This window comes from Falco peregrinus, chromosome 14 (genome assembly GCF_023634155.1).
Source record: "Falco peregrinus isolate bFalPer1 chromosome 14, bFalPer1.pri, whole genome shotgun sequence".
NCBI lineage: Eukaryota > Metazoa > Chordata > Aves > Falconiformes > Falconidae > Falco > Falco peregrinus.
In genome coordinates this window covers 10,903,275-10,930,646 of record NC_073734.1, presented here as the reverse complement: position 1 = coordinate 10,930,646, position 27,372 = coordinate 10,903,275, and the positions used below count along the sequence as shown (strand labels likewise).

General features: G+C 35.9%; 1 protein-coding gene across 2 annotated transcripts in view; it reads left to right on the top strand.

Annotated features, from left to right (window-relative positions):
* Positions 1-27,372, top strand: part of CDH8 (cadherin 8) — a 137,211-nt gene that overhangs the window by 88,407 nt on the left and 21,432 nt on the right. For both annotated transcript variants that reach the window (XM_055819041.1, XM_055819042.1), the window contains exons 8-9: positions 14,691-14,812; positions 22,949-23,066. In XM_055819041.1, coding sequence (XP_055675016.1) covers positions 14,691-14,812; positions 22,949-23,066 — 240 coding nt within the window. The remainder of the gene's footprint in view (positions 1-14,690; positions 14,813-22,948; positions 23,067-27,372) is intronic.

Sequence of the window (27,372 nt, the reverse complement as noted above, 5' to 3'; positions counted from 1 at the left end):
CTCAGCCACTGTCTCAGGTGGGAATGTTCCGAGACACAAGATTGGCCTGGCTGAATTGAGCATAACTACTTCTGTATTTTCACATGGCTTGAGGATGAGGATATTTAGATTCAGATTGGCTGATCTTTTTGAAAGCAACCATATTTAGAATTTCTGTGAATAATTTTAAACATGCTACTTCTTTTTAATCTGAGTTCCCTAAAATGTGAACTTAACCCTTTCATGTCTAGCAAAATTGGGAGGAGAAAGCATGAGCTAGTGGGGACTTTGACTCTTTTCTGTAAGTACTTAACATGCAAAAGTTTGATTGTTTTGTTTTTTGGGGGAGAACATTTTGTTTTCCTATACATAAGCAAGTGTCTGGATAGTTCTAACTCAGAACTAGCATCAAAGTTCATACTATTGTTTACAAATAGTCTTACCATCATATTCTGAGACCTGTGCCGAGGGTGACATTTCCCTCCTTTCATTTTCCCTTGTAAGCAGGCTTCTTCCAGCCTATGTGAAGAAGTTTCTTGTCTGCAGCTTCTTTTTGGGTGGGTAAACTAGACAGACGGACTAAGGAACAGTTGCCTGGAGTTTCTTTCCCTCAGACAGTTGCCCAGACTTTGGTACTGCTTTTATGTTCAAGTTTTTTAAATATGTAGATGAGTGCCATATAGTTTTATCCCTCCTGTTTAAATCAAAGCAACTATGTTACATACTGATTACATGCCCCCTAGAGATAATTCTTCAAATACCTCATCCATCTGCATCTTTTTTTGGTTACTGAAGATAAAACAATGTGAAGACTGCACTGAAAGTGATTAACATAGTACAGGTGATATTTAGGTGGCAGTTTCAGTATTTCAGATTTAGTTATAAATTTTTCATTAATTTGGTGAAAAATTGGTAGATAAATTCCTTTTGTAGCTTTGACCCTCTCCAAGAGTGTCTACTCTTAAATGTTCCATTCATTTTGCACATTTTTTTCTATTGTATGATTTCTTATATTTCTTTCTTATATCATCAAATTAATTTTTGCTTTTTTGTTGTTCAGCTTTTTTCCTTTCTGGTCATGTGGTGACTCCTTTATGTTGATGAGTTCTGTCACATGGACTTTTAAGAGAAGAGGATGTTGCGAAGAACTTTGACATCTTTGAAAGATCACTCTGAAATACAGGTGTAGGATGTGCAGAAGAAATAGATGTATTAACACTCATGGCAAGAGGGATACTGAAAGTTATTGCACCTATGACTTGATTCTTAAATTTTCTTTCTAGATTGCCATACCCCCAAGTTTTCTCTGCTGAATGAGTGAGGAGCAGGAACATCTAGGTTATTGCAGGCTGGATGAAGCAGGCTTATTGACAAAATATGACCTTGCCTTGAGAATGTACCTTTTAGTCTGTAGATATAAAGGGTGATCTTTGTTTTCAAAGTCTCTGGACTTTAGATGCTGGAGTAATGAGATTTCTCATTGTTTTCTGGTGTAGTTGAGACTTACATGAGCTTAAAATTGTATGCCAAGGTTGGGAGGTTTATTTTGGCTAGATGCTTGAGAGAACGGGGGTGGATAATAGCCTTGCTTTGTAAGTCGGGGCTGATTATGCTGCTCAGATGTTTGGGCTCTCAGGAGCTATGCCCTGAACAGGAAAGGAATCTGGGGAATATGCAAGTATTCTCTGAAAGTCTGATTTGCAGTGCAGTAAGAATGAATGATTAACTTGCAGACCTTTCTTTTGGTGCATCTTTTTTGTATGTACAAAGGCTCATCACATCTTTGGTCCTTTGGTACTTTTTTGAAATGGAATTATCTGCCATTCAGTAAAATCTAATAAAGTCAGGTTCCTAATAGTCATACATGATCCCATTCATCTGAACACACAAATACATTTTTTTAGTTTGTATAAGTTACAATGATAGCTGTAACTACTGTTCACATTGGCATGCTTGTGTTGCTTGCATTAGCTGGTTAGCAATTTTGCTGGGCAGTGAAGCAAGGCAGAGTTCAGGCTGGGCTAACCTCCTCGGTATTCTTTCAGTTTCTTGTACAGTTTTGGCAGTACTTACCGGGTTATGTGTTGTCAATGCTACTCAGCTACTAAAAGAAAATCAAATAGCCATGATTTATTTATTAGAACATTTTTGCTTCAGTTTACCCAGATTCTGAAGGGAGCTCAGAATCCCTGATCATTCAAGCTATCAGATTGTCATACATGTATACGGCATATAATAATGAAACCCTTTCTTCTGCCTCCAGCTCCATGGGTTTCCATTTCCATCTTCTAATGGCTGTAACAGCCACATTACAGATACTTCCCTACCATCCTCATGTGTCTCATTAATACTAAGGAAATGCCCTGTACTTCAGTCATTGCTGGTTAATTGATGCAACAAAAGCAGTAATAAATGGAGAACTAATGTAGTTTGAAACCAAAGTAATGACTTATCTCAGAGAAGCTCTTTTAACTTAGGCAAAAAAGAAGTATATTAGTAACATAATTTAGCTGCAAAACATTCCTCCAGTTTAAATATTAATATCCTGATATTTGCATACTCGTCCCTCCCAAACTGTAGCTCAAATCTGCTTGAGATACAGGATTCTAGTGAATTCTTTGAAAATGAGAAGTATACTGTAATGCATTCACTATTAGCAATGCTTACCTGGAACTCTCTTTTCAAAAAAGCAATGTAATCCTTTTCTCAAGAATATGTGTATTACATAGTAGAAATGTATTGAATGATGTCATAGATTTCAACAAGAAAAACCTTCTAAATCTATTCCAGTTGGCAGCCTCTGAGATTTGTGAAAAACACACCAACAAATAACAGAAGCCATGGCTCATAAAATGTAAAGACAGCTAAATGATGATCCCTTTAAAGTTCCCAATCTTTCTTTCACCTGACGTAACACTGAGTGGGATACTCAAGATTTGTATTTCCTTCCTAGCCTTTTTATGACCATGTGTAGCACTGGATTCCTCAGACCACACTCAGGTTGAATCTCCGTTCCTGTTTGTGAGGTACTACCACGAGCATATCCAAGCACAGATGGGCTCTTTTATCGTTAGTACAGACTCAAGCCTTTTCAGACCTACCAGGAAATACCGAGGTGAAGCGTGCACCCATTGGCTCTGTTGCATCAGGGTACGAGAAGGCTCTTCTAAAACTCCTCCCTCTTCTCACACTCTGTGCATCCTGTGCACGGACGTGCAACAAATCTGTTTGCTGAGGAACTCCAGAGGCTGTGCAGGACTGCCTGGGAGAGGATATTTCCCTTAGCCTAGAGCAATGCTTTTAACCAACTTTTACATCTCTGAATGAAGGCTTTTAATGGAATTTCTGTTTTCCTTATTCTGCAGGCACTCCAGTCACGGAGCTATTACTTTCATTTTGATTGACTCCTTTATCAAATGATTCATGGTATTCACCTTCACTTGCCAAACAAAAAACGTACCAGTGGCTAGCTAAGCCCCCCGCCCAGGTATTTGGGAAAGTACCAGAACTGCCACAACTAGTAGAAATTCTCATGAATTATTAGTCAAAGCAAGAGATGAAAGTATAGACAAGATCTTGAAATGTAAATCATGATTTGACAACAATAAATATTTTCCAGGCACAGAGCATAGGAATCTCAAGGACAAAGCTGTGGGCTCTATCTGACAAAGGTAATTACCCATACCAATGGCATTCTTTAGAAATGAAGAAGTATGAGGCAATTTTATCACCTAATGGGAAAGGGCATAAAGCCAGAAAGACTCTTTATGGTTTACCAAGAATATAAATACAATAATTGAATCATCATCCAGCGCATGCTCTTCTAAAGTTATCTATATTGTGTATTCCTTTAAAAAATACAAGGACACTAATTAAAAAGCAGACAGACATAATTACTTTTCAGAATAAGCCTTCAGCTACAAGGTACTTTTTAATGCCATGAATACCTTTGCTCATGCTTTCATTTTTTTAATTTTATTTAGCCTTTTATTGTAAAGATTACTATAGGCATTAATAATAATAATTCTAACATTTTAGGGAGTTACTTTGGTGCATCGTATAACTACCTCTAATTTCGGGCTGAGTAAATGACAGTCAGTTATCAAAAGAAAAGGAAATAAGCCTTTATGAAGGTTTAAACAGGAGAAGCTCAGGAATATTAACCTTTTTTGCTTGACCCTTTTTTATCTGGCTTAGTGAAACTGAAACTAGATAATCCATCATTTTTTTCACAGAAACTCAGAATTTATTAAGGTAATTTTTATTCATTTGCACATAAATACAGGGTTACATGGAACTCCATAGATTCTAATGGGTCACAGAGCATTTGCCATTAGTCAGTGGTGGGCTGGTATATCACATAAAGCTAGTTTGCACTTCTCAGCTATGAAAATGCATTCAGACATATCGCAAACTTTCCCAATAGTGTTTTTTTCATAGTAGGAGAGGTGATCCACATGGGTAACAACATGGGAGTGGCCATATTATGAGGAAATATGAATGGGAATGGAGTGTACTTACAAAATAATCTCTGTCTCAGTCATTCAGGAGCAGACATTAAAATGCAGGTATGGGATGCTGAATAAGCGTTAGCAACCTGTGATTTCAGAGGGAAGCATGTAAGGCAGCTGTGAATAAAGCATCTGAGTAATATAGTGCTAGAAAAAGTTAGAGGAGGTAATAAACATAATTATGGCAAGGAAAACGATAGAGATTTGCATGAACAGTCTAATTTCTTTTATTTCTGGTTTCAGGGCATTATAAAGCCAGGCTAGAAATCTTAGATCTAGGTTTGCTAATGTTGATTTCACAGAAACATACTGGAATTGAGAACACCGTTCAAAGCTGAAAACACAAAATGTTAGGATACTAGGTGGTGTTTGAGAAAGGAATAAGGCTTTCTGGGGCACAAAACAGATAAGGATTCAAGTAAGGCATACAAGGGTTGTTAGTGAAAACATACTTGACTAATTCATGTGAAGTATGTTTGTTAATTACTTTGAGAAAACTGGAGGCATGGTTAAACTGACGATATGCATATTAGCAAAATGAGTGCACTGTTAAACTGAACAACTAACAATTGACCATCTGCGCTTTGAACATTTGAATTAGAATTTCTGAAGAAAATAGGACTGATCTTAAAAATGCTGTGTAGTATTCATCGAGTTGATAAGCTGAATCCATTTACTTCTAAGTGGAATGTGACTGTCTAAAATCTCCGCTGTTTTTTCTGTAGGGCTGAAGCATGAGAATAGGTCAAAACAGAGGTTTGTAACTGAGTTTCTTTTCAGCCAATCTTCTTTAAGCACATATCTTTCTAGAATAAAGACACTACTCAGAGTAGCATGCATTGAGCTTCTAATAAAGTTGCTGGATAAGCAAAGAATGACAGTCTTTTCTGGCTGAAAAACAGAGAGATTTTTTTAAAGATACATGCTGATATGCTGGGGAGATCTTTTTGCTTATTGCTGAAGTTATGCAAAAAAGAATAGTTTGATGTTAAACTCCTAGAACCTGATTCAAATGCAGCATATCCGGCAATATTTTTTCTGTGAAAGAAACATAAGAGTATTAAATTGCACTGTTGAGAAAATCAGTACCAAAAGGGAATATAAGCTCTAAGAAGAATGACATTTAAATACTTCTATAATAAGCTGTTGTTTAATAAAAAACATTTGTTAAAGCATTTTGATTTTTGTCCATCAGTAAATGATGGATTTCATTTGAGCTATTAATTGTTTTATTTCAGTCATTAAATTGTTTAAAAAAAAAAATAATCAAAATATTCCAGGCATCTTGTCCTCAATCAGTCTGCTTATTGTTATTATTACTGCTGCTAGTCATTATAAAATTTCATAGCCAAATATAATTGACAATAAAACCTTGCATATCTAAGTCAATATTTTATAACATTTTAATATGCATGATGTATTAGCATATTAACAATATAATTGCTCTAAAGTGTTGGCCAGATTCCTGACTGTTTTATGGTAGTGCAACTCCCTTGATTAAGCTGGAGTTGAGCAACACAGCAGCAAATCACGCCCTGGGAACTTTGTTGTGTCTTAAAACTTTTGTTCAATCAGTTTCCTTCCTGCCCGTTCACTGGTGTTTGGGTTTTTTTTGTTGTTGTTGTTGTTTTGGGGTGGGTTGTTTTTTTTTGAGGTAAATCCTTTTCTGTCACTTAATGGCAACTTTTTATTGCCTGGATTTTTTTCTCATTGTTTTATTTAGAAATTGAAACCTGTTACTTCCTCACAACAGTTACGGCATTACAATGCCTCAGAAAAGCTTGAATCCTGATTAGGTTTTGTGGTGCTGTGATCCACAAGTAAAGATTCAGTAGCATGTCATGATGCTGTCATTATTACAGTGTGAATGATAAAGACAACAGAAAGATGTGGCTCCCTATGCTTTTCTGTGGTTCGGTTTTCGTAACTCTTTTCCTTCTTATTGGTAGCTGCCATAAGGAACGGGAAAAAACTTTTTTCAAAAGCTTTTATTAGACTCTGACTTTTGGTAAAATGATGAGTCAACAGAATACCGCTTCCTAGTTGCAGATGTTTCCAGAAATTACAAATGCTGGTTTGTTATTGCTTATTCTTGAAGTTAGGTATTTTTTTGTTTGTTTTGCATTGATTTTTTTTCAAAAAATGTAGCTTCAAACCTTTCTAGTTTGCCTTTCTTTATAGTTTATAAGTCAGCTGCTGATAGTTGCTAAAACTTAAACCATGTTTTGATTTTTGCCCTCATAACCACTGAAATACATAACAGTTCATTTACTGAAAGCAACATAACTGCAAAATACATTTTGACTTGCATCCTCGTTAGAGACAAATAAGACTCAGTAACACAGTACTGTATCAGAAATACAGATTGTTTTCTGCCAGCTTTTGTTTCAGTTTGGTCTCTGGATAGATGTGTGGGTGGAAGGATGTTGACAGCGTACTTTTTTTTATTTTTTTTCCCTTAAGAATTTACTTAGGATCTGTGAATAAAGCAGAATTGTTTTCATTGTCATAAAAGTGACATGACTATAGCAGCTTCCAATACAACCCGCTCAAGCAGCTATGCTAATAATTTATTTTGAATTATGTATTTGTTTACTCATATTGATGTGTCACATATGTCTTGATTAGGTGTCACTATGAATATAAAGCTCACTGCGGTCAGAATTAGATATGCAGAAGAACAGTCTCTAAGGACATGCTGTTTGCATCCAGAGCTTCTGACAAGTAGCCCTAATTGCTACTCCAATATTGAAAAGGTGCTACAGTTTCTGATTAGGATGCCCCTTTTAACTCTCTGCAAACCTCACCTCATCCCTTTGTTTCCCCTTCTTTAATATCCCCAGTTCTCCCTCCTAGTGCATATCCCATGCAGTCTAATCACGCTCTTATGCAATATGTAGGTTACCTGTGAGAAGTATTCATGTGTTACTTAGTGCAACTAAGATCTACTATGTCTTCTAGCATTTTCTTTTTGGAGTCCATTAAAATGAATAGGATGTGGTGACACTAATGGATTTTTCAAAACATGAACATTGTGTTTAAAGGAAGAGTGCCATTCAAAGTGGTTTGTCATAACAAGAAACCCTTGAGTTTCTGGGTTGTTGGTTTTTTGGGAGGGTGGCACGAGGGGTGGGGTTTCCTATAGTTCCCATTCCCCTTCAGCTCTAAGGTGGATATGAATTGGTTTCAGCATCCTCTGCTCCCTCAAGGGCAAAATTACAGTTTGCTTACCCTGATTCTCAATCACAGTGCAGCAGCAGACAGCTTTTCCTTTCTTACAGTGCATGACTAAGTTTAAACAGAACGGTGTCTTTTGATTTTCCCTTACAACCAGGGTTATGGTAGAAGAAACCCTCTTCACAGCTGCAAACTACATTTGAGGGGATATTTAGGTTTTCCCATCTAGTTTTGCCTTTCCAAGCCCTTTTGATTTGTCTGTGCACTCAGACAAGACAATATTGTGCATATACACCAAATAAAATGTGATACTTCTGCAAAAAATTGCAGCCATTTCCCAGGTTTGCAAATGGACCTTTCAATTCAGAGTATCAGAGGTGATTACAGAGTAACTGTTTGTTAGGCTGCTGAATAACTGCACAGCTTGATGGTATGAGAAATAACAGAGGTTGTATTTGAATGTCAAATTGTAGCCTGCCCTCAGGTAAGCAAAATGAAGGTTCACTCATTCCATCAATATGATTTGTATCTGTATGAAAGGAATACACTAACTTTTTAAAAGCATAGTTTGATTATCAAGTTTTATAAATCAGTGTTGACACTTTGAAATTAACAAAGTACCCAGCTGAAGTCCTCATTTTAATTTAAATTGTATTTACATTTTAAAAATTTATTTAGAACGTAGGAAGTAGATAATGTAATATTAAGGAAAAGGACTAGATTAAACTTCCAGAGTAGAAGAGATCTGACTAACTTCAGTAGAAGCTCAATCAGGCCTTGAAGTGAAAGAGAAAAGTGTGTACCAACATAGTCTGGTTACGCTATTTTGCTACTACAATGGCAAGCAAAGAACTCAGGGCAGGGGTGTAATGTCACTGATAAAAAAAAGAAAAAAAAATTGTTTGGTCTTTTTGCAGGCATGTTTCATTTTTCTGCAGATTTTAGGTAATTGATTCAAAATTATCATTGGTTCTGGGCTATATTAGACAATTTTTGTGGTTTATGCATATTAAGCCAAAAAAAAGAAAACACCACAGAAAATTAACATGAGTGAAAACTTTGGCAGGGCCTGAAGAATATGGCTTTCTTTATTACCATTTTCTGGCATGGCTTTTCCATCTAACACAGAAATTGTACTCTTTTTTTGTGATTGTATTGGTATTATCAGCAACCTGAAAGTATAATCTGTCCTTCAGTCCCAAGCTATGCATCTTATATACTGATTAAAGGTAGGTGTGTGTAGCCTATGTTAGCCACCTCTTTACAGACGGAGTTGCTGAATTTTGGAAACCTCTTAACTACAAATGCAGCTTTGAATTTGAGGACTTGAAAAAGTGGTCTGTCCTGTTTCCCCTCCTCCTTGTCCACCAGGATATACAGTTGAAATACACTCCTTGTGCTCCACCAGGATAGTGGGTATGTGTGGCTCTGCATTTTCCACACCTGTGGAAGCACACATTTTGCAAGAGTCTGACATCTTTTTCATGGCAGTGAGAGGTAGAAAAGTGGACGAAAATAAAGGAGGTGGAAGATGTTGAGCAAGTCCTTGGTTAAACCTGTGGCAGTCTATCAGTGTCGAAATAAAAATAGAACGTAATATAGCTTTGCTCTTGTCCTGTTCACCTTTCTTCTGGAGACCATAATAAAAAAAATCCAAGTGATCTACTAAAAGCAGACAAAACTTTTCAACTCCATTATTGTTTTTATCCCAAAGAATGACTTAAGGGACAAACCTGAGAAATATTTTTTGCATCTTTTACTTTCTGCCTCCCTCCCACACATATGTTCATGCAGACTCGCCACAATCTGTACTCCTCTAATATACCAGTGTGCTGACAGAAATATAAATGGAACATTATTTTTGAAACAGTGTTTGTTTCTTGTCTTAGCAACTTGTACAGAAGCCTTTGTGATGCACTGATATGTTTATATTACTTAATAGATATTCTACATCTCTTAGTATTTTCTCATCGTTTAAAAATATAAGAATTTCAGAGTGGGTTTAAATCTTCATTATGACCAATCACATTTGGGTTTTTTGTTTGGTTGCTTGAATTTTATGCTAATTCAGAAATAGCTTATGCTCTGTTATTTTTAAAAGAAATATTATCAATTACTGATGTCTTTTCCTGGCAGTTTCAGAGTCAGTTTCAGGCACTCGGTCTCTCTTGAATGAGATCGTTACACAACACTTCAGACAAATGAACATAGTATTCGCTGCAGTATGTAATTGCTATAGTTAAATTCCAACATAAATATTGATTTCACAACAGAATCTTTGTTTCTCAGGGTTCTTGACTTTTGATTTGTCAGTCTAATATGGCAAAAAATTTGTTATAAACTGTGGTGTTATATAAGTAAAGGATTGCACAAAGAAGAAAACTACATAAACCCTAACAGGAGAAATAAACTTGTCCTCCATTTAGATTATCTTAGTAAAGTCACCAGATAAAGCCGTGATAAAGTCACGGGGAATGGGTCTGTTAAAATACAACCTGGTACATTTGAAATAGAAGGGATGTAAAACAAGAGCTGTTGTTTTTAAGTCAGTGATTCAGATTTTGTTTTGACTTCTCTGTCAGAGCTAGGACTTCCTCTACTTCCAATTTAGAATATTATTATAGTAGAAATTTCACTGAATCAGAGAAGCATGAAATAGCCATTTCCAAGCCATGTGGTGATAATAATAATAAAAGATATGTTATTTTCTAGGAGTCTACTTTCCATTCAGGTACTTAATTTTAGTTAAAATGCAAGACAGCTTATGACTTTTTAAAGAGAATCTTGAAGTGATTTTTGGATGATTTAATTAAATAAAGGAAAAATGGATTAAACTGGATTTCCTTGGGCTAAACAAATCATAAACTTCATTTTGTACATCCAATAATTCTTGCTCTTGAAGACCACTTTTATGTGTATCTGTCCAGGAAAGACAGTGGGGAAGTATATTAAGCACGTTTATAAAGTGTTTAAGTGTTTGTGGGAGTTGAATATCTGCATTATGTTCAGTTAGTTATGGCATAAGACCAAAAATTTGATTTATAAGCTTTAGTTGCTCCTAGTATTACTTGCTGCATGCAGTAACAATGTTAACAGTGCTTAGTGTTTTGCATTAAGAATTTCCAATGATACCCACACATCTCAGCTGTGTAGGGTTTTCCCAGGAAGGAAGAAATATATTCATCACAATAAGAAATAGCATGGGTCTGAAGCCTCCAAAAGTTAAGTTTTCAGGTTTGGAGACACTAAATGGCTTGGTAATGGGATTTTTTAAATTTTACTTTGATTATCTCCTCTACCGCATCATTTTTGTATCAAACTCTGCAGCCTTTTTTGATCCTGAGTAAGTTTCAATAGGTATGGCATTTAAAGATGAGTACCAGCAAGTCGCGTATTTCAAGCATTTAATGTTCCAATAGAATCTTGAGAACTGAGGAGAAAAGTAGAAGAGCTTTTTTAGGTGCTTATAATTCTTGTAAACCTTTCAATATTTATTTCTAAACTCACCTCGACTCTCCATTATTTTAGGAAATGTATTTTTTATCACTAATAATTTCACTAGTTATTTTAATATAGAGTCATCCTTTCCTTATATGTGTCCGGATGTTCCTTTCTTTCTGTGTGTGCTGTGCTCATCCACAGCAGACTACTGGATCTTAGAACTGTGCAGTAATTGAGACTTCAGCAGAGAAATAGAAGAGCTGTACTTCTAGGAAATTATGTACATAATTTGCATATGTGTCACTTACAGTTACATGCTGTGCTGTGGCAGTGGTGTCCACAGATGACCAACTGAATGTATTTGGAATTAAAAACTTCCGTGCAGCCTTAACTCTGAATAGAGTTTTGGTAAACTAGACTATGGGAAATTTTCTCAATATTTTTAATTTTGCACCTCAGTGTGCTACATTTTCCAACCAAGCCATTGCTTCTCAAGTGACAGTCCTAATGATAATACTTGTATTTCAAGATTCACAACAGGTCTTCTTAAACTGTGCATCACAATAAATACAGGTAATGAAGCATTTACAAATTCAGTTAGTTCCTTAAAGAGGAGTCTCTAAATTTAAACTCTTTTATGATTTTCCATTACATAATTGACTGGAACTTAAGCAACCGGTCTTACTGTCTATTCAGTAAATGCAAGACTCAGCCTCCTTTGGTTCAATTGACTGGGTGGTTCAGTGGCAAAGAAAACCAACCCAAACAAAAAAAGTAATTAAAACTCAGTTTTGTCACTAATTTTGAAAGAGCTGACTGTCCATTTCGTACAAATGAGGAAATGTTCTGAACATTGAATACTAATCAGTATGAAGCCCAACTGCATTAAGAACAGTTGCCCATGCAAACGTAACAGTCTGTGCACCAGCGTGGATCCACTTCAATCACTTTCTACTTTTATCTCAAGGATATTGGGCACTGCTAACAAAGATGGATTTACACGGTAGAGGGACATCCTCTGCATACATCTTTTACCACTGAGAAGTTTGCAGATATTGAAAGTATGAAAATGGACAGATGAAACTATTTTATCTTGACAGTGTTCTCATCGACAAGTGAAATCTGGATTTTCTTAGTGAGAATGCATTAAATTGCTGGCACAGGTATACTTAGGGTGATTTTTATTTACAGGGAAAATTAGCATAAAGTGAAATTTCATTGAAAAGTTTGCAATGATGAAATAATACAATATAATCAGTGTGGTGGTCAGTACAAGCAGTAGATAAAATTCCCTTTCCATCCCTCTCTCTCTTTCTCAACAACAAATTTCATTGTAGTCACAAGAACCCTAATAGGCGGTGGATATCCCCTTGTTTGGAGATTTCCAAACCAGTTGGGTCTCTCTTGTGTTTAGTAAATTAATTTTTTAAATGAATTCTCATCAAGTTTCTAATTATAATATCTTTAAATTTAATGTTTGTATTTCTGATGAAAGACAAACATTTTGGGGGCAGTCACAAGGGACATGAATAATTTCTTTAGAAGCTTATCTAATTAATTACATTTCTCTGTAATGTCTTTAAAATTTGAACTGCCATCATTTCATTAATTTAGATAAAAGTAAATCTTTAGTGTTTAAATATGACACTGCTGCTGAGAATTCTGATAAGCTCAAGATTCATTGTCTGTATTTTTATCAAGTTAGAGGGAAAAAAAGTGTTTAAAATGTTTGGGATTCATTATTTGCATGTTAGCTTTTATGTGATTTCAAGTACGTTGTTATTTCCGGGCATTAGTGTTCACCTCACCTGTTAAGAAATAAGACCATATGATGCAAAATGGACATAAATATTACTCTTGCAATATCTTGGTGGGGATTTCTTTTTCTTCTGCAACATTTTTCTTCCTGAACTAAAACTCTGTCTGATGTGTTGTAATCTTCAATATCCTGTACAAGTGGAATTTTAATATTTCAGGCTACCCAGCAAACATAAAGCCTTTGTTTATAGTACTAGTACATTTGGTGATAGCTTGACTTTGTGTCTTTTGAAATAGTTATTTTTATGCTATTTCAAAGTAATGTTAGCAGAGCAATTGAAATTTACACATTTAGATTTCTAAGTGGAGCCTCAAAACTTATGACTGTCTTTAGCATACAAGATGCAAGAGGGAGGGTTTGATTAGGTTACAGCACAATTAATGTTGATGGAAACCAGGAAAAATACAGTGTATATAGTGATTCCTCCTTTTATCATCTATGCCACTTGTAAGGCTGCCACCAAGTTGCCACCTGCTCACTGGTGGAGCCTGACCTACTTCTACCTTGTAGGCATTTATTGTTTGAGGTACATTGAACACCAGGCAGTAGGAACTTCTGTCCTGCCTTCCCCTAAGCCAGTTCTGTATTGCCAGAGAATAGAACCCACAAAGACTGATGACAGCTTTGGGAAGCTGCCAAACTGTCACAACAGTCAGTAAGTTGATACCCTGAGTTATGGTAACAGCTTTCTTGCCTGCAGCAATTATTTAGGCAAAACCAGGTAGGTCAGTTCCAGTCAGACCCAGAGCTTAACTCATACAGCGTGCAGGTCTTCAAATTGTTGTTGATATAAACAAGACAAACTACTATGCTTGTAAAACAATACTCACCAGGAGACGGCTTTTAAAACTAGTATTTGAGTTACATGTAGAGGTATGCATGTGCTATAGAACATGGTTTTTTAAACTCTTCCGATCAACTGCTCACCTCAGTTTAAACTGAACTTGTGTTTTTGTTCTCTGGGGGAAATAATCTAATGTGTTTATAAATAATGTCTTAAAATAAATTAGCTCCACTGAAGTGAAGGAAAGACAGCAACTGACGGAAATGTATTCAAAGTAGAATGTGAACTGTTGGTTTAGCTTTTCTTGCATTAAAGCTTATTCTGCTCTCTACAGTAAACAGTTTTATGCAAAATAGCTCTGTGTAATAAATAATGGTGGTTTATTTCAATGAAAAAAGAAGTTCACAGGTCATACTTTTGGTCAGTAGTGGTAGTGCTTTAATAGTCCAAAGTACTATCTAGTTATCCCTATGTCAGTCTATCATCTGTCTTTCTCACAATGTGGGTCTCCACCTTAATCGCATTTATAATGAAGAAATAATAGATGTGCAGTAAGAAAAGTAATAGAGTAAAATGTTCTGTGTTCTGCCAAAGATAAACAAAGAAATAAATCTATGTTGTTTACAGCCTTCTTTTTTTCCATGTATAATGGACTTTATCAATAAAACAATACAAACTTCATCAAAGAAAGATCTTACCCGTTTAGTCCAAGAAAGGTCTTCATTGAGCTAATCTCCAACAAATGCTGTTTGCAATAGGGATCTATTTATTCTTTTCAACCATAAAATCTCAGCCATCCTTCTTTATCTCGTGCTCCAACTCTACGATCCATTAAAGATAAGACAACCCAATTAAGCAAGGACAGAAGAGAGGAAGAGGATGGTTATTTTGTAAGCATTTATGTATCAGTCCTAAATTAAATATAAGCATACTTATATATTTTAAATCAAAGCTTTCATGCTTTGATTTCTTTTCTTAGGGAACCACAGTCAAGTGTCCCGGGTGCCTGTTGCTATCAAGGTTCTTGATGTAAATGACAACGCTCCTGAGTTTGCATCAGAGCATGAAGCTTTTTTATGTGAGAATGGGAAAGCTGGACAAGTAAGTATCTCCATGTTTTTATGTTGTGTACTTCACTGTGTGAGAATGGGGTGCAGTTTCTCCCTGTTATCTTACCCATTTTTATTCCCAAAATATGTGCCTGTGTGTCCATGCTAACAACTCTTAACATTTATTCAAGATAAACCTATGATCATATTCTGTGATACATCTCTCTATACATGGACATAACTATTTTTAAATATTTAAATATTTATTTATTTATTTATTTAGAAATTTAAATATTTTAAATATGTAGGTTTAAAATTGAAGGTAGGTATCTTGGGACAATATCCAGAAAAAAATAATGAGTGTCTTTAAGGTCCCTCTGTTTCCACTCTGATGTGGAGCAAGCAAACCAGAACTCAATGGAAAATGAAGTAAATTGTAACTGTGTTTAAAGTATCTAAAGAGTGATGGGGTGTTGGAGAAGTGGAGTTCAACTTTTCATTACATTCCCCTCCCGCTGCCACCCCACACACCACCACCCCAAAGGAAAAAAAAAACAAAAACAAACAAAAAAAAACCCTAAGAGCTTAATGGGTTATTTCCTTCTTGATTTAATGAAGTATAAGGGTTGTTAATGGAACTTACACAACACTCTACAAGGTGAAATAAACATAGCAAAATACCATAGAATGATAGAACCATTTAGGTTCGAAAACACCTTTGAGATCAAGTCCAACTTTTAACCCAGGACTGCCAGGTCCACCACCAAACCATGTCCCTAAGCACCATATCTAAGCATTTTTAAATACCTCCGGGGCTGGTGATTCCCACGACCTCCTTGTGCAGCATATTCCAATGATTGACTACCCTTTCAGTGAAGAATTTTTTCCTAGTATCAAATCTAAACCTCCACTGGCGTAACTTGGAGTTTTCTCATCTTGTCCAGTTGCTTGTTACCTGGAAAAGACCTACCCCCACCTGCTTACAACCTCCTTTCAGGTAATTATAGAGAACAATAAGGTACTCCCTCAGCCTCCTTTTTTCCAGACTAAACAGTCCCAGTTCCTTCAGACACTCCTCACAGGACTTGTTCTCTGGATTCTTCACCAGCTTTGTTGCCCTTCTCTGGACACAGTCCAGCACCTCAACATTCCTTTTGTGGTGCAGTGCCCAGAACTGAACACAGCATTTGATGTGTGGCCTCACCAGTGCCAAGTACAGGAGGGCAATCACTTCCCTTGTCCTGCTGGCCACACTGGTTTGGATACAAGCCAGGATGCTGTTGGCCGTTGGCCATCGTGGCACACTGCTGGCTCATGTTCAGCTGGCTGTCAACCAGCTCCCCCAGGTCCTTTTCTGCCAGGCACCTTTCCAGCCACTTGTAGCATTTTGGGGGGTTGTTGTGACCCAGATGCAGGAACTGACACTTCTCCTTGTGGAACCTCTTATAATTGGCCTCAGTCCCTCTGCAGAGCCTTCCTGCCCTTGAGCAGATCGACACTCCCCCCAGCTTAGTGTTGCCTTCAAAGTTACTGAGGGTGCACTCAATCCCCTTGTCCAGATCGCCAATAAAGAGATGAAACAGGACTGGCCCCAGTAGTGAGCTCTGGGGGGAACACCACTTGTGACTGGCTGCCAGCTGGATGTAACTCCATCCACTACCACTCTTTGGGTTCAGCCATCCAGCCAGCTTTTAACCCAGCGTAGAGTGCACCCATCCAAGCCACAGGCAGCCAGTTTCTCCAGAAGAATGTTGCGGGAGACTGTGTCAAGGGCTTTGCTAAGGTCCACGTAGCCAACATGCACAGCCTTTCCCTCATCTACTAGGAGGGCCATCTTGTTGTTGAAGGAGATCAGGTTCATGAACCTGCCTTTCTAACCCCATGCTGGCTGGGCCTGATCCCTCGGTTGCCCTGCACGTGCTGCGTGAAGGCGCTCAGGATGAACTGCTCCATGACCTTCCCCAGCACCAAGGTCAGGCTGACAGGCCTGTAGTTTCCCGGATCCTCCTTTTTGCCTTTCTTGTAGATGGGTGTCACACTGGCTAACCCCCAGTCTGCTGGGACCTCCCCTATTAGCCAGGAGTGTTGATAAATGATGGATAGGGGCTTGGTGAGCTCCTCTGCCAGCTCCCTCAGTGGCCTTAGGCCCTCCAATCTGGCCCCATAGACTAATAATCAGAAGCAAGATTTAACTTGTGTAGCCTTTTTCAAAGAAAATTAAACAGAATTCCTGAAAGGCATCCATTTTGAAGGACAAATGTATAGCAGTAGGGAAGGATATATCATACGTCACATAAATTACGAGATAAAGATTCAAGAAAATGTACAAACTTTTAGAAAGTAATGCAGTGTACATCAGATTTAACTTTTGTCCAGCTTGATAAGCACTGGGTGTTTCTGGTTTTTAAGAAATTCACTGGTTTTAAGCTTTCCAATTTATTTCTAGATTGTGACATTTTATTTAAATAAACAGCAGCTGACAACATGACACTAGTCTTGTTAAACCAGCTATTCCTGTGCCTCGTGTGGGTGTTAAGCATTAAATTTACTACTCGCCAAAGAAGGTTACCAGACAATAGAGCTGAAGTTATTTTCTTTCAGTAGTATTAAATGAAATCCTGTATAGTACTATATGACAACCTACCTCTGCCAAGACTGGATTGTTACAGAAGACGATTTGACTTCTAGGACCTCTTTTTGTTTATTTATACAGTGTCAAAAATGTGTAATTTAAGAAATGAACTTTCTCTCTAACCACTGAAAAGCAGATTATTGAAATGTGCCCTTATGGGCAGACAGTTATGCTATGGTTGGTACTTAAGTTCCTCTAGCTCAAAGTGGGTTTTTGTTTCGCGCAGGGTGGATTTCAGATGCTGAGAAGTTAAGTTTTCTAGGATATATTGTATTCTAATGAGTATACCTTTATCCAGGACTCAGTAAGCCTCCCTAAAATCAGAAAGCTGTGTCGCACAGTGTTTTCTGAATATATCTAGGTATTTCTATCAAATTTCAGGTGGTTTAAAGAGATGGTAAAAATTGTTCACGTATCATTTTGGAGTAAAAAAATAAAATAAATGATTGCGAGTCAGCTGGTAAAAGGGGCTTTTGTTTAAGCTTTTACAGAAAACTTTCATTAAACCAAGATATCCTTCATCTTCCCATCATCTCTTACACTCTTGATCTGATGGCAGATGTCACTCTTGAGCATGAATCCTATGTGAACTTTACAGATGGTTATTAAATATTTGGCTGCCAGCATGAATGAGGTGGCAGTGATCCTGTAATTTATTCTGTGTTTTAAACAAATAACATTATTGGAACAGTAACCAGTCCAGAAGAATCACCAAGGTTAGGTTCTAAATTTAAGTCATCATTCAAAAATTATCTACACTGCTTGATTGGTTTTTCTTATGCTTATTATTCTATATTAAAATTTTGGAAGAAATCATATTAATTAGTCAAGATGAAGTGTTAAAAATTTAAATATATCTCAGCTATGAAATAGCTAATATGTGAAAGATGCTACCCTCTTACATAATAACAAAAGCCTAATTAGGATAGTTCGCCAAAGTTTAAACTTTGATGTTACAAGTGCAGAAAAGGGGCAATTGTGTTATGGTATTCCAATCTATTTACATTTGCATTTCAACTTAGATCTAAATTTAAATCAAATTTGAATTACCATAAGGGAGATTACATTTGAACCTTTTATGAAACCTTATTTGCAGCCCCTAAACATACTGAACCATCTATTCCAGTTCACTTTCTAAGTGTTCTATTTTAGGTTCTGATATAATTGCAAGTGGCAAGTGCAGCTGCTGGTGATGTGACAGAATGTATTAAAAACTGTTGATGTATAACGTTGCCAGATGCATTTTCTTTGCTTTAATCTACCTCTAGCAGTAGAGGGTACTACAGCTAGTAGGAGAGGAAAGGGACAGGAGGAGGAAGTATATTTGTCTACACACATATTTAAGTGCTTGTTGCACATTTTTACACGCAACAGGAAGCTGTCGGAAATGTTTTTTGTCAGTTTTAAGGGGGAAAAAAAAAGTATTTGAATGTGCTTTTAAAGTATGTCTAAGTTAACCATAAACCAGTTCATGCCTTTTCATATCATTCCCTTTATTGCATAATTCCACTTAATAAAGCCAGAACATTCATGGTTTTGCTGGCTGTAGCTGTACAGTTTACTTGTCTCCAGCCCAGCTAAATTATTTTCCAATATTCCTAGAAAAGAGTGTCTGTATTGTTGAGTAAGAAAAGTGCCACACTCACTGTTCCCTAGTCCATACCCAGACTTTTCCAGAAGTGCTGCTTGCTCAAAACAAAGCTAGAAAATTTTCAAACATGTAAGTAGCACAAAGATGTGTCAGTGCTCAAGCCAGTTTAAACTAGAACAATATAAAAACTGAGCACAATGTTCCTCCAGTCTTGCAATTTGTCTCTGTTTTATTCAGTTCTCTTAATAGAATTGCCTTTTTCTAATGGAAGAAATCTTCAGATAGATCTTTGCCTCTCTGGAGAGCCAAAGCTCATTCAAACAGCAAAATGCAGGTTCTAGCAGTAAAGGGCTGGCTTTAGCTGAAAAGGCAAAGTTAAAATTCCACTGTGAGTCTACTGTTTATGGTATTACGAGTCTACAAAGTAATTCAGAAAGAACCATGAACTCCCATGTAACTGCAAAAGTGGGTTTTTTTTCACACCTGGAAGAACATCTTTAGTAACAGAAGGGAACAGTTTACTAATGGTAAGGAACCATTCTAAGTTAGGTTAACAAGTTGCATTGCAGGGAAAGGCTTTTAAATGGCATCATGTATTAAAATTGCATATAGGTAGTTACAGTACATTGATAAGAACTTTGTTTTTCTGTTTATCCTTCTACATCATTATGATTATACTGGTGATCTTTTATAAATATTATTTCAGGCACACGAGGTTTTATAGAAATGCAATGCAAATCTGCAGACCATAATGCAGAGTTGTCCTAGGGGATCACTTAACTATTCATTTCAATCCAGAGCTGCCTGTTAAGCAAAATATGCTGATTTATTATGTTTCTATTAAATATATGTACAGAATCAAGTATAAGCATGAATTTTTAATACAACATCATAGTTGAAATTTTACATGGAAGAATTTCTGAAAAGTCAAGATTGAACAGACAAAGGGCTCTTAACTTTCACTCTAGTTATGGATACTTAGTGAAAAAAGTCAGTCATTGTTTTCGCTGTTACTAGTATTGACCAATTTTATATATGGAACACCTCCATTATGCATGTAATTACTAGGAAAGAAAAAATATCTGTAGTGATCATTAAGGCAGGTCAGCCCTGGAAGATTCTCTACCATGTTATGAACCACAGTTTAAGTGTCGGAGAATTACTTCAATAGTGTTTCATTACATAATCGCACAACACTGAGCAATAAAGTGTGCTCATCAGCATACTAATAAAAATGTGTTAATGAGAATTACTGGACTTTTCTCACCCCTATGGAGTAAAAGATACAAGAGCTTTGTATCGCTGTATATATATTAGCCGTCTTTTTTTTTTTTTTTTAAGAGCTTGTTTTAATGCAAATACACAAAGAAATAAGGTTGCTATGGGAACACTAACTCCTAATTCCTTGATGTGTGCATGTAACACAACAAATGTAATATTCCACTAAGCCTGTCTTTTGCATATAATTTTTGGTGCATTTTCAGAGAAAGAATGGTTTCACAAACAATGATGGGAATGGCTGGAAAGAACTGAAATATAAGAAAGAATTCTATAGAACATTGAGAGGTATCTGTAGTTCATGGGGAAAGAAAAAAAAAAAAAAAAAGGACAAATAATATACTTGGTTTCTGTTTCTTGAAAATTTCCAATCTAGATGATATTCTAAGCTTATTTCATGAAATGTCCATGACCTGAATACTCATATTACTAATGCTTTTGGCTACTGTTCTTTGTGTATATTAATTGAAAATCTGGTGACAATGAAGTGAATTTTTACAGTCAACTCTCTTACATAGTGCTGGAAAGAATTAACAGTTATGTAGCCAGCAGAGATAAAATTGCATAACTATCTGATAAACTGCACCTATTATGTGCAGTTGACCTTCCAAACTTCACTGTGCCGTTGTCCTTTTTCCCTGTTGCTTTCTCATTCTAGCAGTGTTTGAAAAGTGGAACAATTATATAATAGATCTGTCTAAAGACACTTGTTCGGGATTCCTTCTAAATTGCGCTTCCCTGTGATGCAGAATTACTAGTACTTAGTCCAACCCTGGGCCCAATGCATGTGGATAGTTTGGTACCTTACTCCTCTGCAAAGAAAAATCTGAAAATGTTCCACATCTGTAAATAGGTCCATCTCTGCAGTGGGACTTACAACATCTGCTTATATAATTTTTAGCTGTTCATGTTTTTTCACACTGTGTAGAATTGGAGACCTAATTCTTTAAGCAAAAGAAGGCCTTTTTTTATCCATCTCTTCTAATACATTGTATTGGAAATCATATCAATCAAGGTTTCCACCTTGGCAGATATAATAAAATAAATAAATAAAACCCCACCAAACTATTTCAGTGGTATTTAAACAATCTAAACCTTTTTCCAGTAGACTTTTAGAACAAATCTGACCTATCTTAATTGTCTCAACTTGCTTGCTAGGTTGTCTTACAAATTATGTGTGCTTATATCAATACCTGTTCAAACATCTCTTTACATACAAAATTTCAAATATTTATGGTAAGACGTTGCTCTTTGTGGTTATCTAGTAAGATTTTATTCTTTCTTTGACTCTTGAAAAACAGAGAAGAAAGAATGGGAAATTGACTATTATTGTATATGTAATGTAGAAAGATTGATAATCTTTTCTCTCCAGTAAAACCAGTATAAAATATTAGTTATTAGAAGTTTCTTAGTGAAGCATTGAAAATTTAAAGTATGAAGTAATGAATTTGGATAGCATCGAACCCTGTTTCTATTTCTTACTCTGCACTTTAAAAATGAAATTTGTAGTGATTCCTAATTTGAATTTAATTGTCCAAGAAGTTATTGGTCAGTGGCTTTAGGCATTACAAAACTGACTACATAAGACAAAAATGTTACTGAATTCAATGGACATGGGAAAGGTCAATAATTCTCATTACATTTCTTATAAGCCTCATACTACTGAAATTCAGCACTGAGTGTGGGATCTGGATCCACAGTTTGTTTCTAATTATCTGGAAAATAGTTGGAATCAAAAGTATTTGCACCAAATATTTAAAAAAAAAACCCCAACAACATAAAACCTCATGAGTATTTGAAAAAAATGTTTCTTCCTTTCATATTCCTGTGCAGCTTTTTAAGATTTGAAGATGACCAGCTGCAGTATCTTTCTAAGTAGTGTTGGAGGTAAAAGAAATAAATGGATGTAAATACACTGCAGATACTGTAGCTGGTCGTATAAATTGTATGAAGTGCTTCATGCAAAGTTATTTGATTATTTGAAGTTATTCAGACTATCCGAACACTCTCTCCTCTTCTAACCTTAGTTCTCTGCATTATTCTGGGAATCATTTGTTAATAATGATATTTTAGAACAAACCTATGTTCCTAGCACAGGAATAACTGAGGTTTCATTAAAATTAAGGGGGGGAAATATATATATATATATACTTAGATAATTTATTTTTTATTTCAGTTCAGATTATTTGTGGTATAAAACTTTACACCAGAAGTTAATAAAGAAAAAATAAATTTCTTCAATTAAGTAAAGAATGGCTGGGGCAGAAAGGAGAAAGGATTAAAGATAGGTTATACATTCCGGTCCAGTGAGAAGCATGGCTATAGAAAGAAAGAGTACCATAAGCATCATGAGTGTTTCTGAAACAGTTTTCCTTCTCTATTGGTGAGTAATAATTACATGCTTAAATCAGCAGCAGTTTTTACTGGCCTTTCTTATTCTCTTATTCCTCTCTTATTCCTCTCCTTATTCCCTGTCTTCTTGTTCTGGAAACAGTTTAAATGGGCCAGATAGTCCCTGTTCCCCAGACTTTCAGTCTAAGCTCTGTAAAAGCCTTGCAAGATCACAAATTAGCATTTTTAATCTAACATGTAGACAAATGAGAGTGTGTCCAATAGAATGGACTGTTTTTTTCAATACTGTGTTTATCAGGTGTGTGAATACTTAATGAGAGAGATTTCTGTTGTAGGTAATTCAGATTGTCAGTGCCATCGACAAAGACGATCCTAAAAACGGGCACTATTTCCTGTACAGTCTTCTTCCTGAAATGGTCAACAATCCAAACTTCACCATCAAGAAAAATGAAGGTAAATATAAAGCATACATAATGTGTATCCGAACAACTTAGTTTTGAATTGCTTTGTTGACTTCCAGTTACTTTACCAGTTTGTCCCTTGGGCAATTACAGTGTAGATAACCTGTTATAATGGTACCTTCATTATATCTCTTAAGCTATTTCCAATATCTTTGCAGTAGATAAGAAGAAAGTAAATGAATACTGAATTTAGATCCAGAAGACAGCTCAATAGCTTAAATAAAATAAAAGGATGGATTTACTGCCTGTTTTATTTGTGTTAATTTGAAATTCCAGAGATATGTTGTAAGATGAAAATCTGAAACTATGTTGATAAATAAATGTTGGTCCTACATTGACTGGATATAGATGGGAACATAAATTTAACTATCTACTAAATCCCCAATGGAAACACCTTTTAAGCCTGTTTGTTGTGTGCATAATGGTTTCAAAGTATTTCAGTTAGGCACTTTTACTAGGAAGAGAAATCTGCTAGGTCAGCAAAGCCCAGAAGGGCACTTTGTGTCACTATGCTTTAGAGCACTTCTGGAAGGGCATAGTGTCGTTCTGTAGTACTGTAGGAGTGGAATCTCATGCGTGATGGAAAAAAAGACCCATTTAATATTGTTGAGCAATAAATTTACACTGAACCTTTTCTTAGGCTCACAGATACATTTGAAGGTCATGTGAGAAAGAGGTAGGAATTATATCACAAGAATGCTATAAATAGTGCTATATGTCTTTATGTATTTGTACTCTCTTGAATATTCAGCAAAGTTTTTCCACTTTGGCTTTACATATATATATATAAAACAAACAAACCACACTACCTGGTCAGGAATTTTAGTCAAATACAGTCTCCTGTTTCTCTTATTTGAAATGATAATAAAGGAAATCCCTATTTAGTCTTTTGCTAATAGGAAGATGTATGTGTGAGGTGTATCTACACAAGTGTAAAAGTAATACATTAAATGTCAAATAAAGAGAAAATACTGTTTTCATTTTTTATTCTAGCTGTTCCAACCAAGAAGAATGATGGTGCTATTTTGTTAAATGATACTATAAAAACCTAAATTCTTAAATCTGCTTAAATATGTCCTGAATTTTTCTTTTCATTAGATATGGTTTTCTTTTGTAGCATTCATGAAGTCTGTCTCTACTTTTATTTGTACTTTCATGTAGGAAATAAGTCTCTGTATGTTTTCTGCACTTACAGGACAAGGTAAAACAAACTTCTTCAAAATGCATTTCATAATCATCAGTAGCATAACACAAATTGAATTAAACATCCTAAATGTGAGGTGGTTTGCTTTGCACAGCATGACAAAGTAAAAAAGGTCTTAACATTTCTCTTCATGGTTAAATATTTAGCACACATCACTAATTAGCCTTGTCCTCCCAATCTGTTACCCATTTAAGACCCACTCTTACTCCTAGTCACAGCCAATGACAAAAATGACTCCTGATGTGAGTGGGAGTGAGGAACTTTTCTATACAACATGGTTTAGAAAAATAAGTCTAATTTTTTTACAACATTGCTGCTCAGTTTTCCACAGTTCTGAATGCATTTGCATCAGTTAAATGTGTAAATTCTCTTAAAACAGCTAACTGAAATCTCAAAATCAAAAACCCATTTGAAGAGACTTTTCTGATTTAATCTTTCAGTATCCAGGAATAAAATTCCAACTATGCATACCATCCTTTTCTATCAAGATTGCTCAGCCATGGATGCAGTCCATGGTTGATGTTAGAATACGATCTCCCACAGGAAGCAAATATTCCTGTCAAAGCCAAAATCAGGGTATCATTTTGTTGAGGTGAGGTTTCATGTCATTTAAACACAATAAATCTTTAGTCTTTATTTAGTTATGCTGCTTAAACGATAGACTTGACCATGAATTTGTCTTGCATATATATGCTAGGTAAGGGTGAATGATTATGTGTGTTGAAAAAACTCTAGTATGCCTAAAAGAACTGATCTCTCACAAGTCAGATTTCTCCTTAGTTGTACTAATGAGTGCCTGGGCTGTCCAAAAGCCAGTTTGGTATGGTTTATTAGAGGCAATATAAAAAATAACAAACCCTACTCTCATTTCTGGATAATTGTATTTCTGAGGGGTAGATCAGTCTACAGCCCACTTAGGCTTGGAACATAAAAACATTTCCTCATAATGGTGGAGCAAAATCCTTGACATCTTCCTGACGGTGACCTCAGCCTCAACTTCCTCCACATTCTTGGCCTTGACAAGTTCTTCAAGGCAGTGGGACTGACTTGATGGCTGCTGAACATATGTTATGTTATGGGTATTGTAAATAGACTGCATTTTCTCGGGAAACCTAATATAGAAACCCAATTTTTTATTTGTTAGAATTACTATGTATTTTCCTTTATTTAAATTATTTTTTATATCTTGCCTTTCTCCAAAATTCTCCCAAGTGCAGAGATAAACAAAAGTGCCCCTTCTCAAGAGCATTTATGAAATGATATTATCATTTTGGACTCCTCTTTTGTGCTTTAGGTAACATTGTGGCATTTGGCAATTCCATTTCTGCTTCATGAAATAATGATGTTATCTGATCTGGTGGCACTGGTATGCAAACAATGCAGCTTGGCATCTGCCATGGGAAGAAAGTTATGATGTTTTGTTTCCGTTCCTCAAATTAAAAAATATATGATGCATATATTTTGTATTTTTCTCTTGGTATATGGAACATAAGCCTAACCATTAATTAATTTAGTTTCTTGCCTACAGGCTACTCCTGTTGTTTAAGCTTCCCAGATTGCACTAAGGCAAGTTAACATGATACTTCAGTAATCAACTGTGCTGCCCAAAAAATACTACAAGTATTATGATCTGCTATGTTGTTATTGCCAGATGTTTAACTGAGTGACACAACAGTGTATCTTACTCAGAAACCACAAAACCCCCTACTCCTCCTAAAGTCATGTTACGTGTTATAGAAATTATCCTGTGATCATAGCAGAATCTGTTCCTTGAAAGGATATACCAGTATCCTTTATTTGTTTGGTCTGTTATATTTGCATATTTACAATCCGTTCTGTAGACAAGATGCCCAAAACTGTAGAGGCTGTACTGTCTTTCTGTAGATGCTGTAGTGCCTTTCTGATGTAAACAATCTATAAATGTGAATTTAAATGTTGCCATACATCTCACTGAATGTCTGTAAATCATCTCTTAGCAATCTTTATTTTTCCTATCTCCTGATCTGTTTTTTCTGTTCTTTTCTGAGCTCAAATGTCAGTTACTGGGTAGTTTTTCTTAGGCTTTTTGTCTTGGTTGAATGGGCAGCTAGTGATAATCTGAAGTAAAGCTATCCTACTCTCTCAAACTGCAGTGCAAGGAATACTGATCATTTAGATTTCCAGATGCATAAACCTTTATTCCTTCACAAGAGAAAGAATAAAATTATGCAATAAAAATATAAGAAGTTAACGCAACGTGAAAATCATGTAATGTTTTCTGTGTTAGTCCTGATGACTGAGCCTGTGACTCCATAACATAACAAATCCTTGACTCCATAAACTCAGACTGACTGTCTGGTCACTTTTCATGTCTTTGTGCATAGGAACAGAAATGTGGAAAATGAAAGAAAATATTCTGTATAGTGTGTCTGACAAACTTCAAAACAGAAAAAAACTAAAACTTGACATGAAAATATGTTTAGACAGATGTTGATACACTCTAGCAGTGTGGTTTAGATTTCTTAGCTGATTAGAATTAACCTTTCCAAAAAGCTGTAGGATCACAATAAAGGACAAAAAACTGACAGGAATTTAGACAACTGATAAAGATTTTGTACTGTCACAGCATCAGTAAATTGAAATGAGACCTCTGGAAATGGAATTGGCATTTGTTGATAGTCTTTTCTTCAGGTGAGTGGTCTTCACAAACCATTACCTAAAATCTAATGCCAGTACATGGATCATCTCTTGCATCCCAAACAATATGCTTACAGCAATACTTGTTTTCAGCATTGAATTCCTAATGTTCTTATGGTTTCCTTAGGTTGTTCAACTGAGAACAGAATTTTGTGATGAAAGCCTTTTCAAGATGTAAACATTTTGATATCCTACCAATGCAATTTTTACTTTTGAAAACTAGCAAATACATCTTTGCCATAGAGAGTCTTAAAAGTTTTTCCCAAAAGATATTTCCATTGCTATTCTACTTTTCTTATACCAAATTCTTTTTCCTAATGGAATAAACCTTGAATCAAATGTTTTACAATGCCTTTGGATGCAGTAACTCTTCTGACAGAAGAAATGGTGCATCTCTACTGCGTAAATGTGATATTAC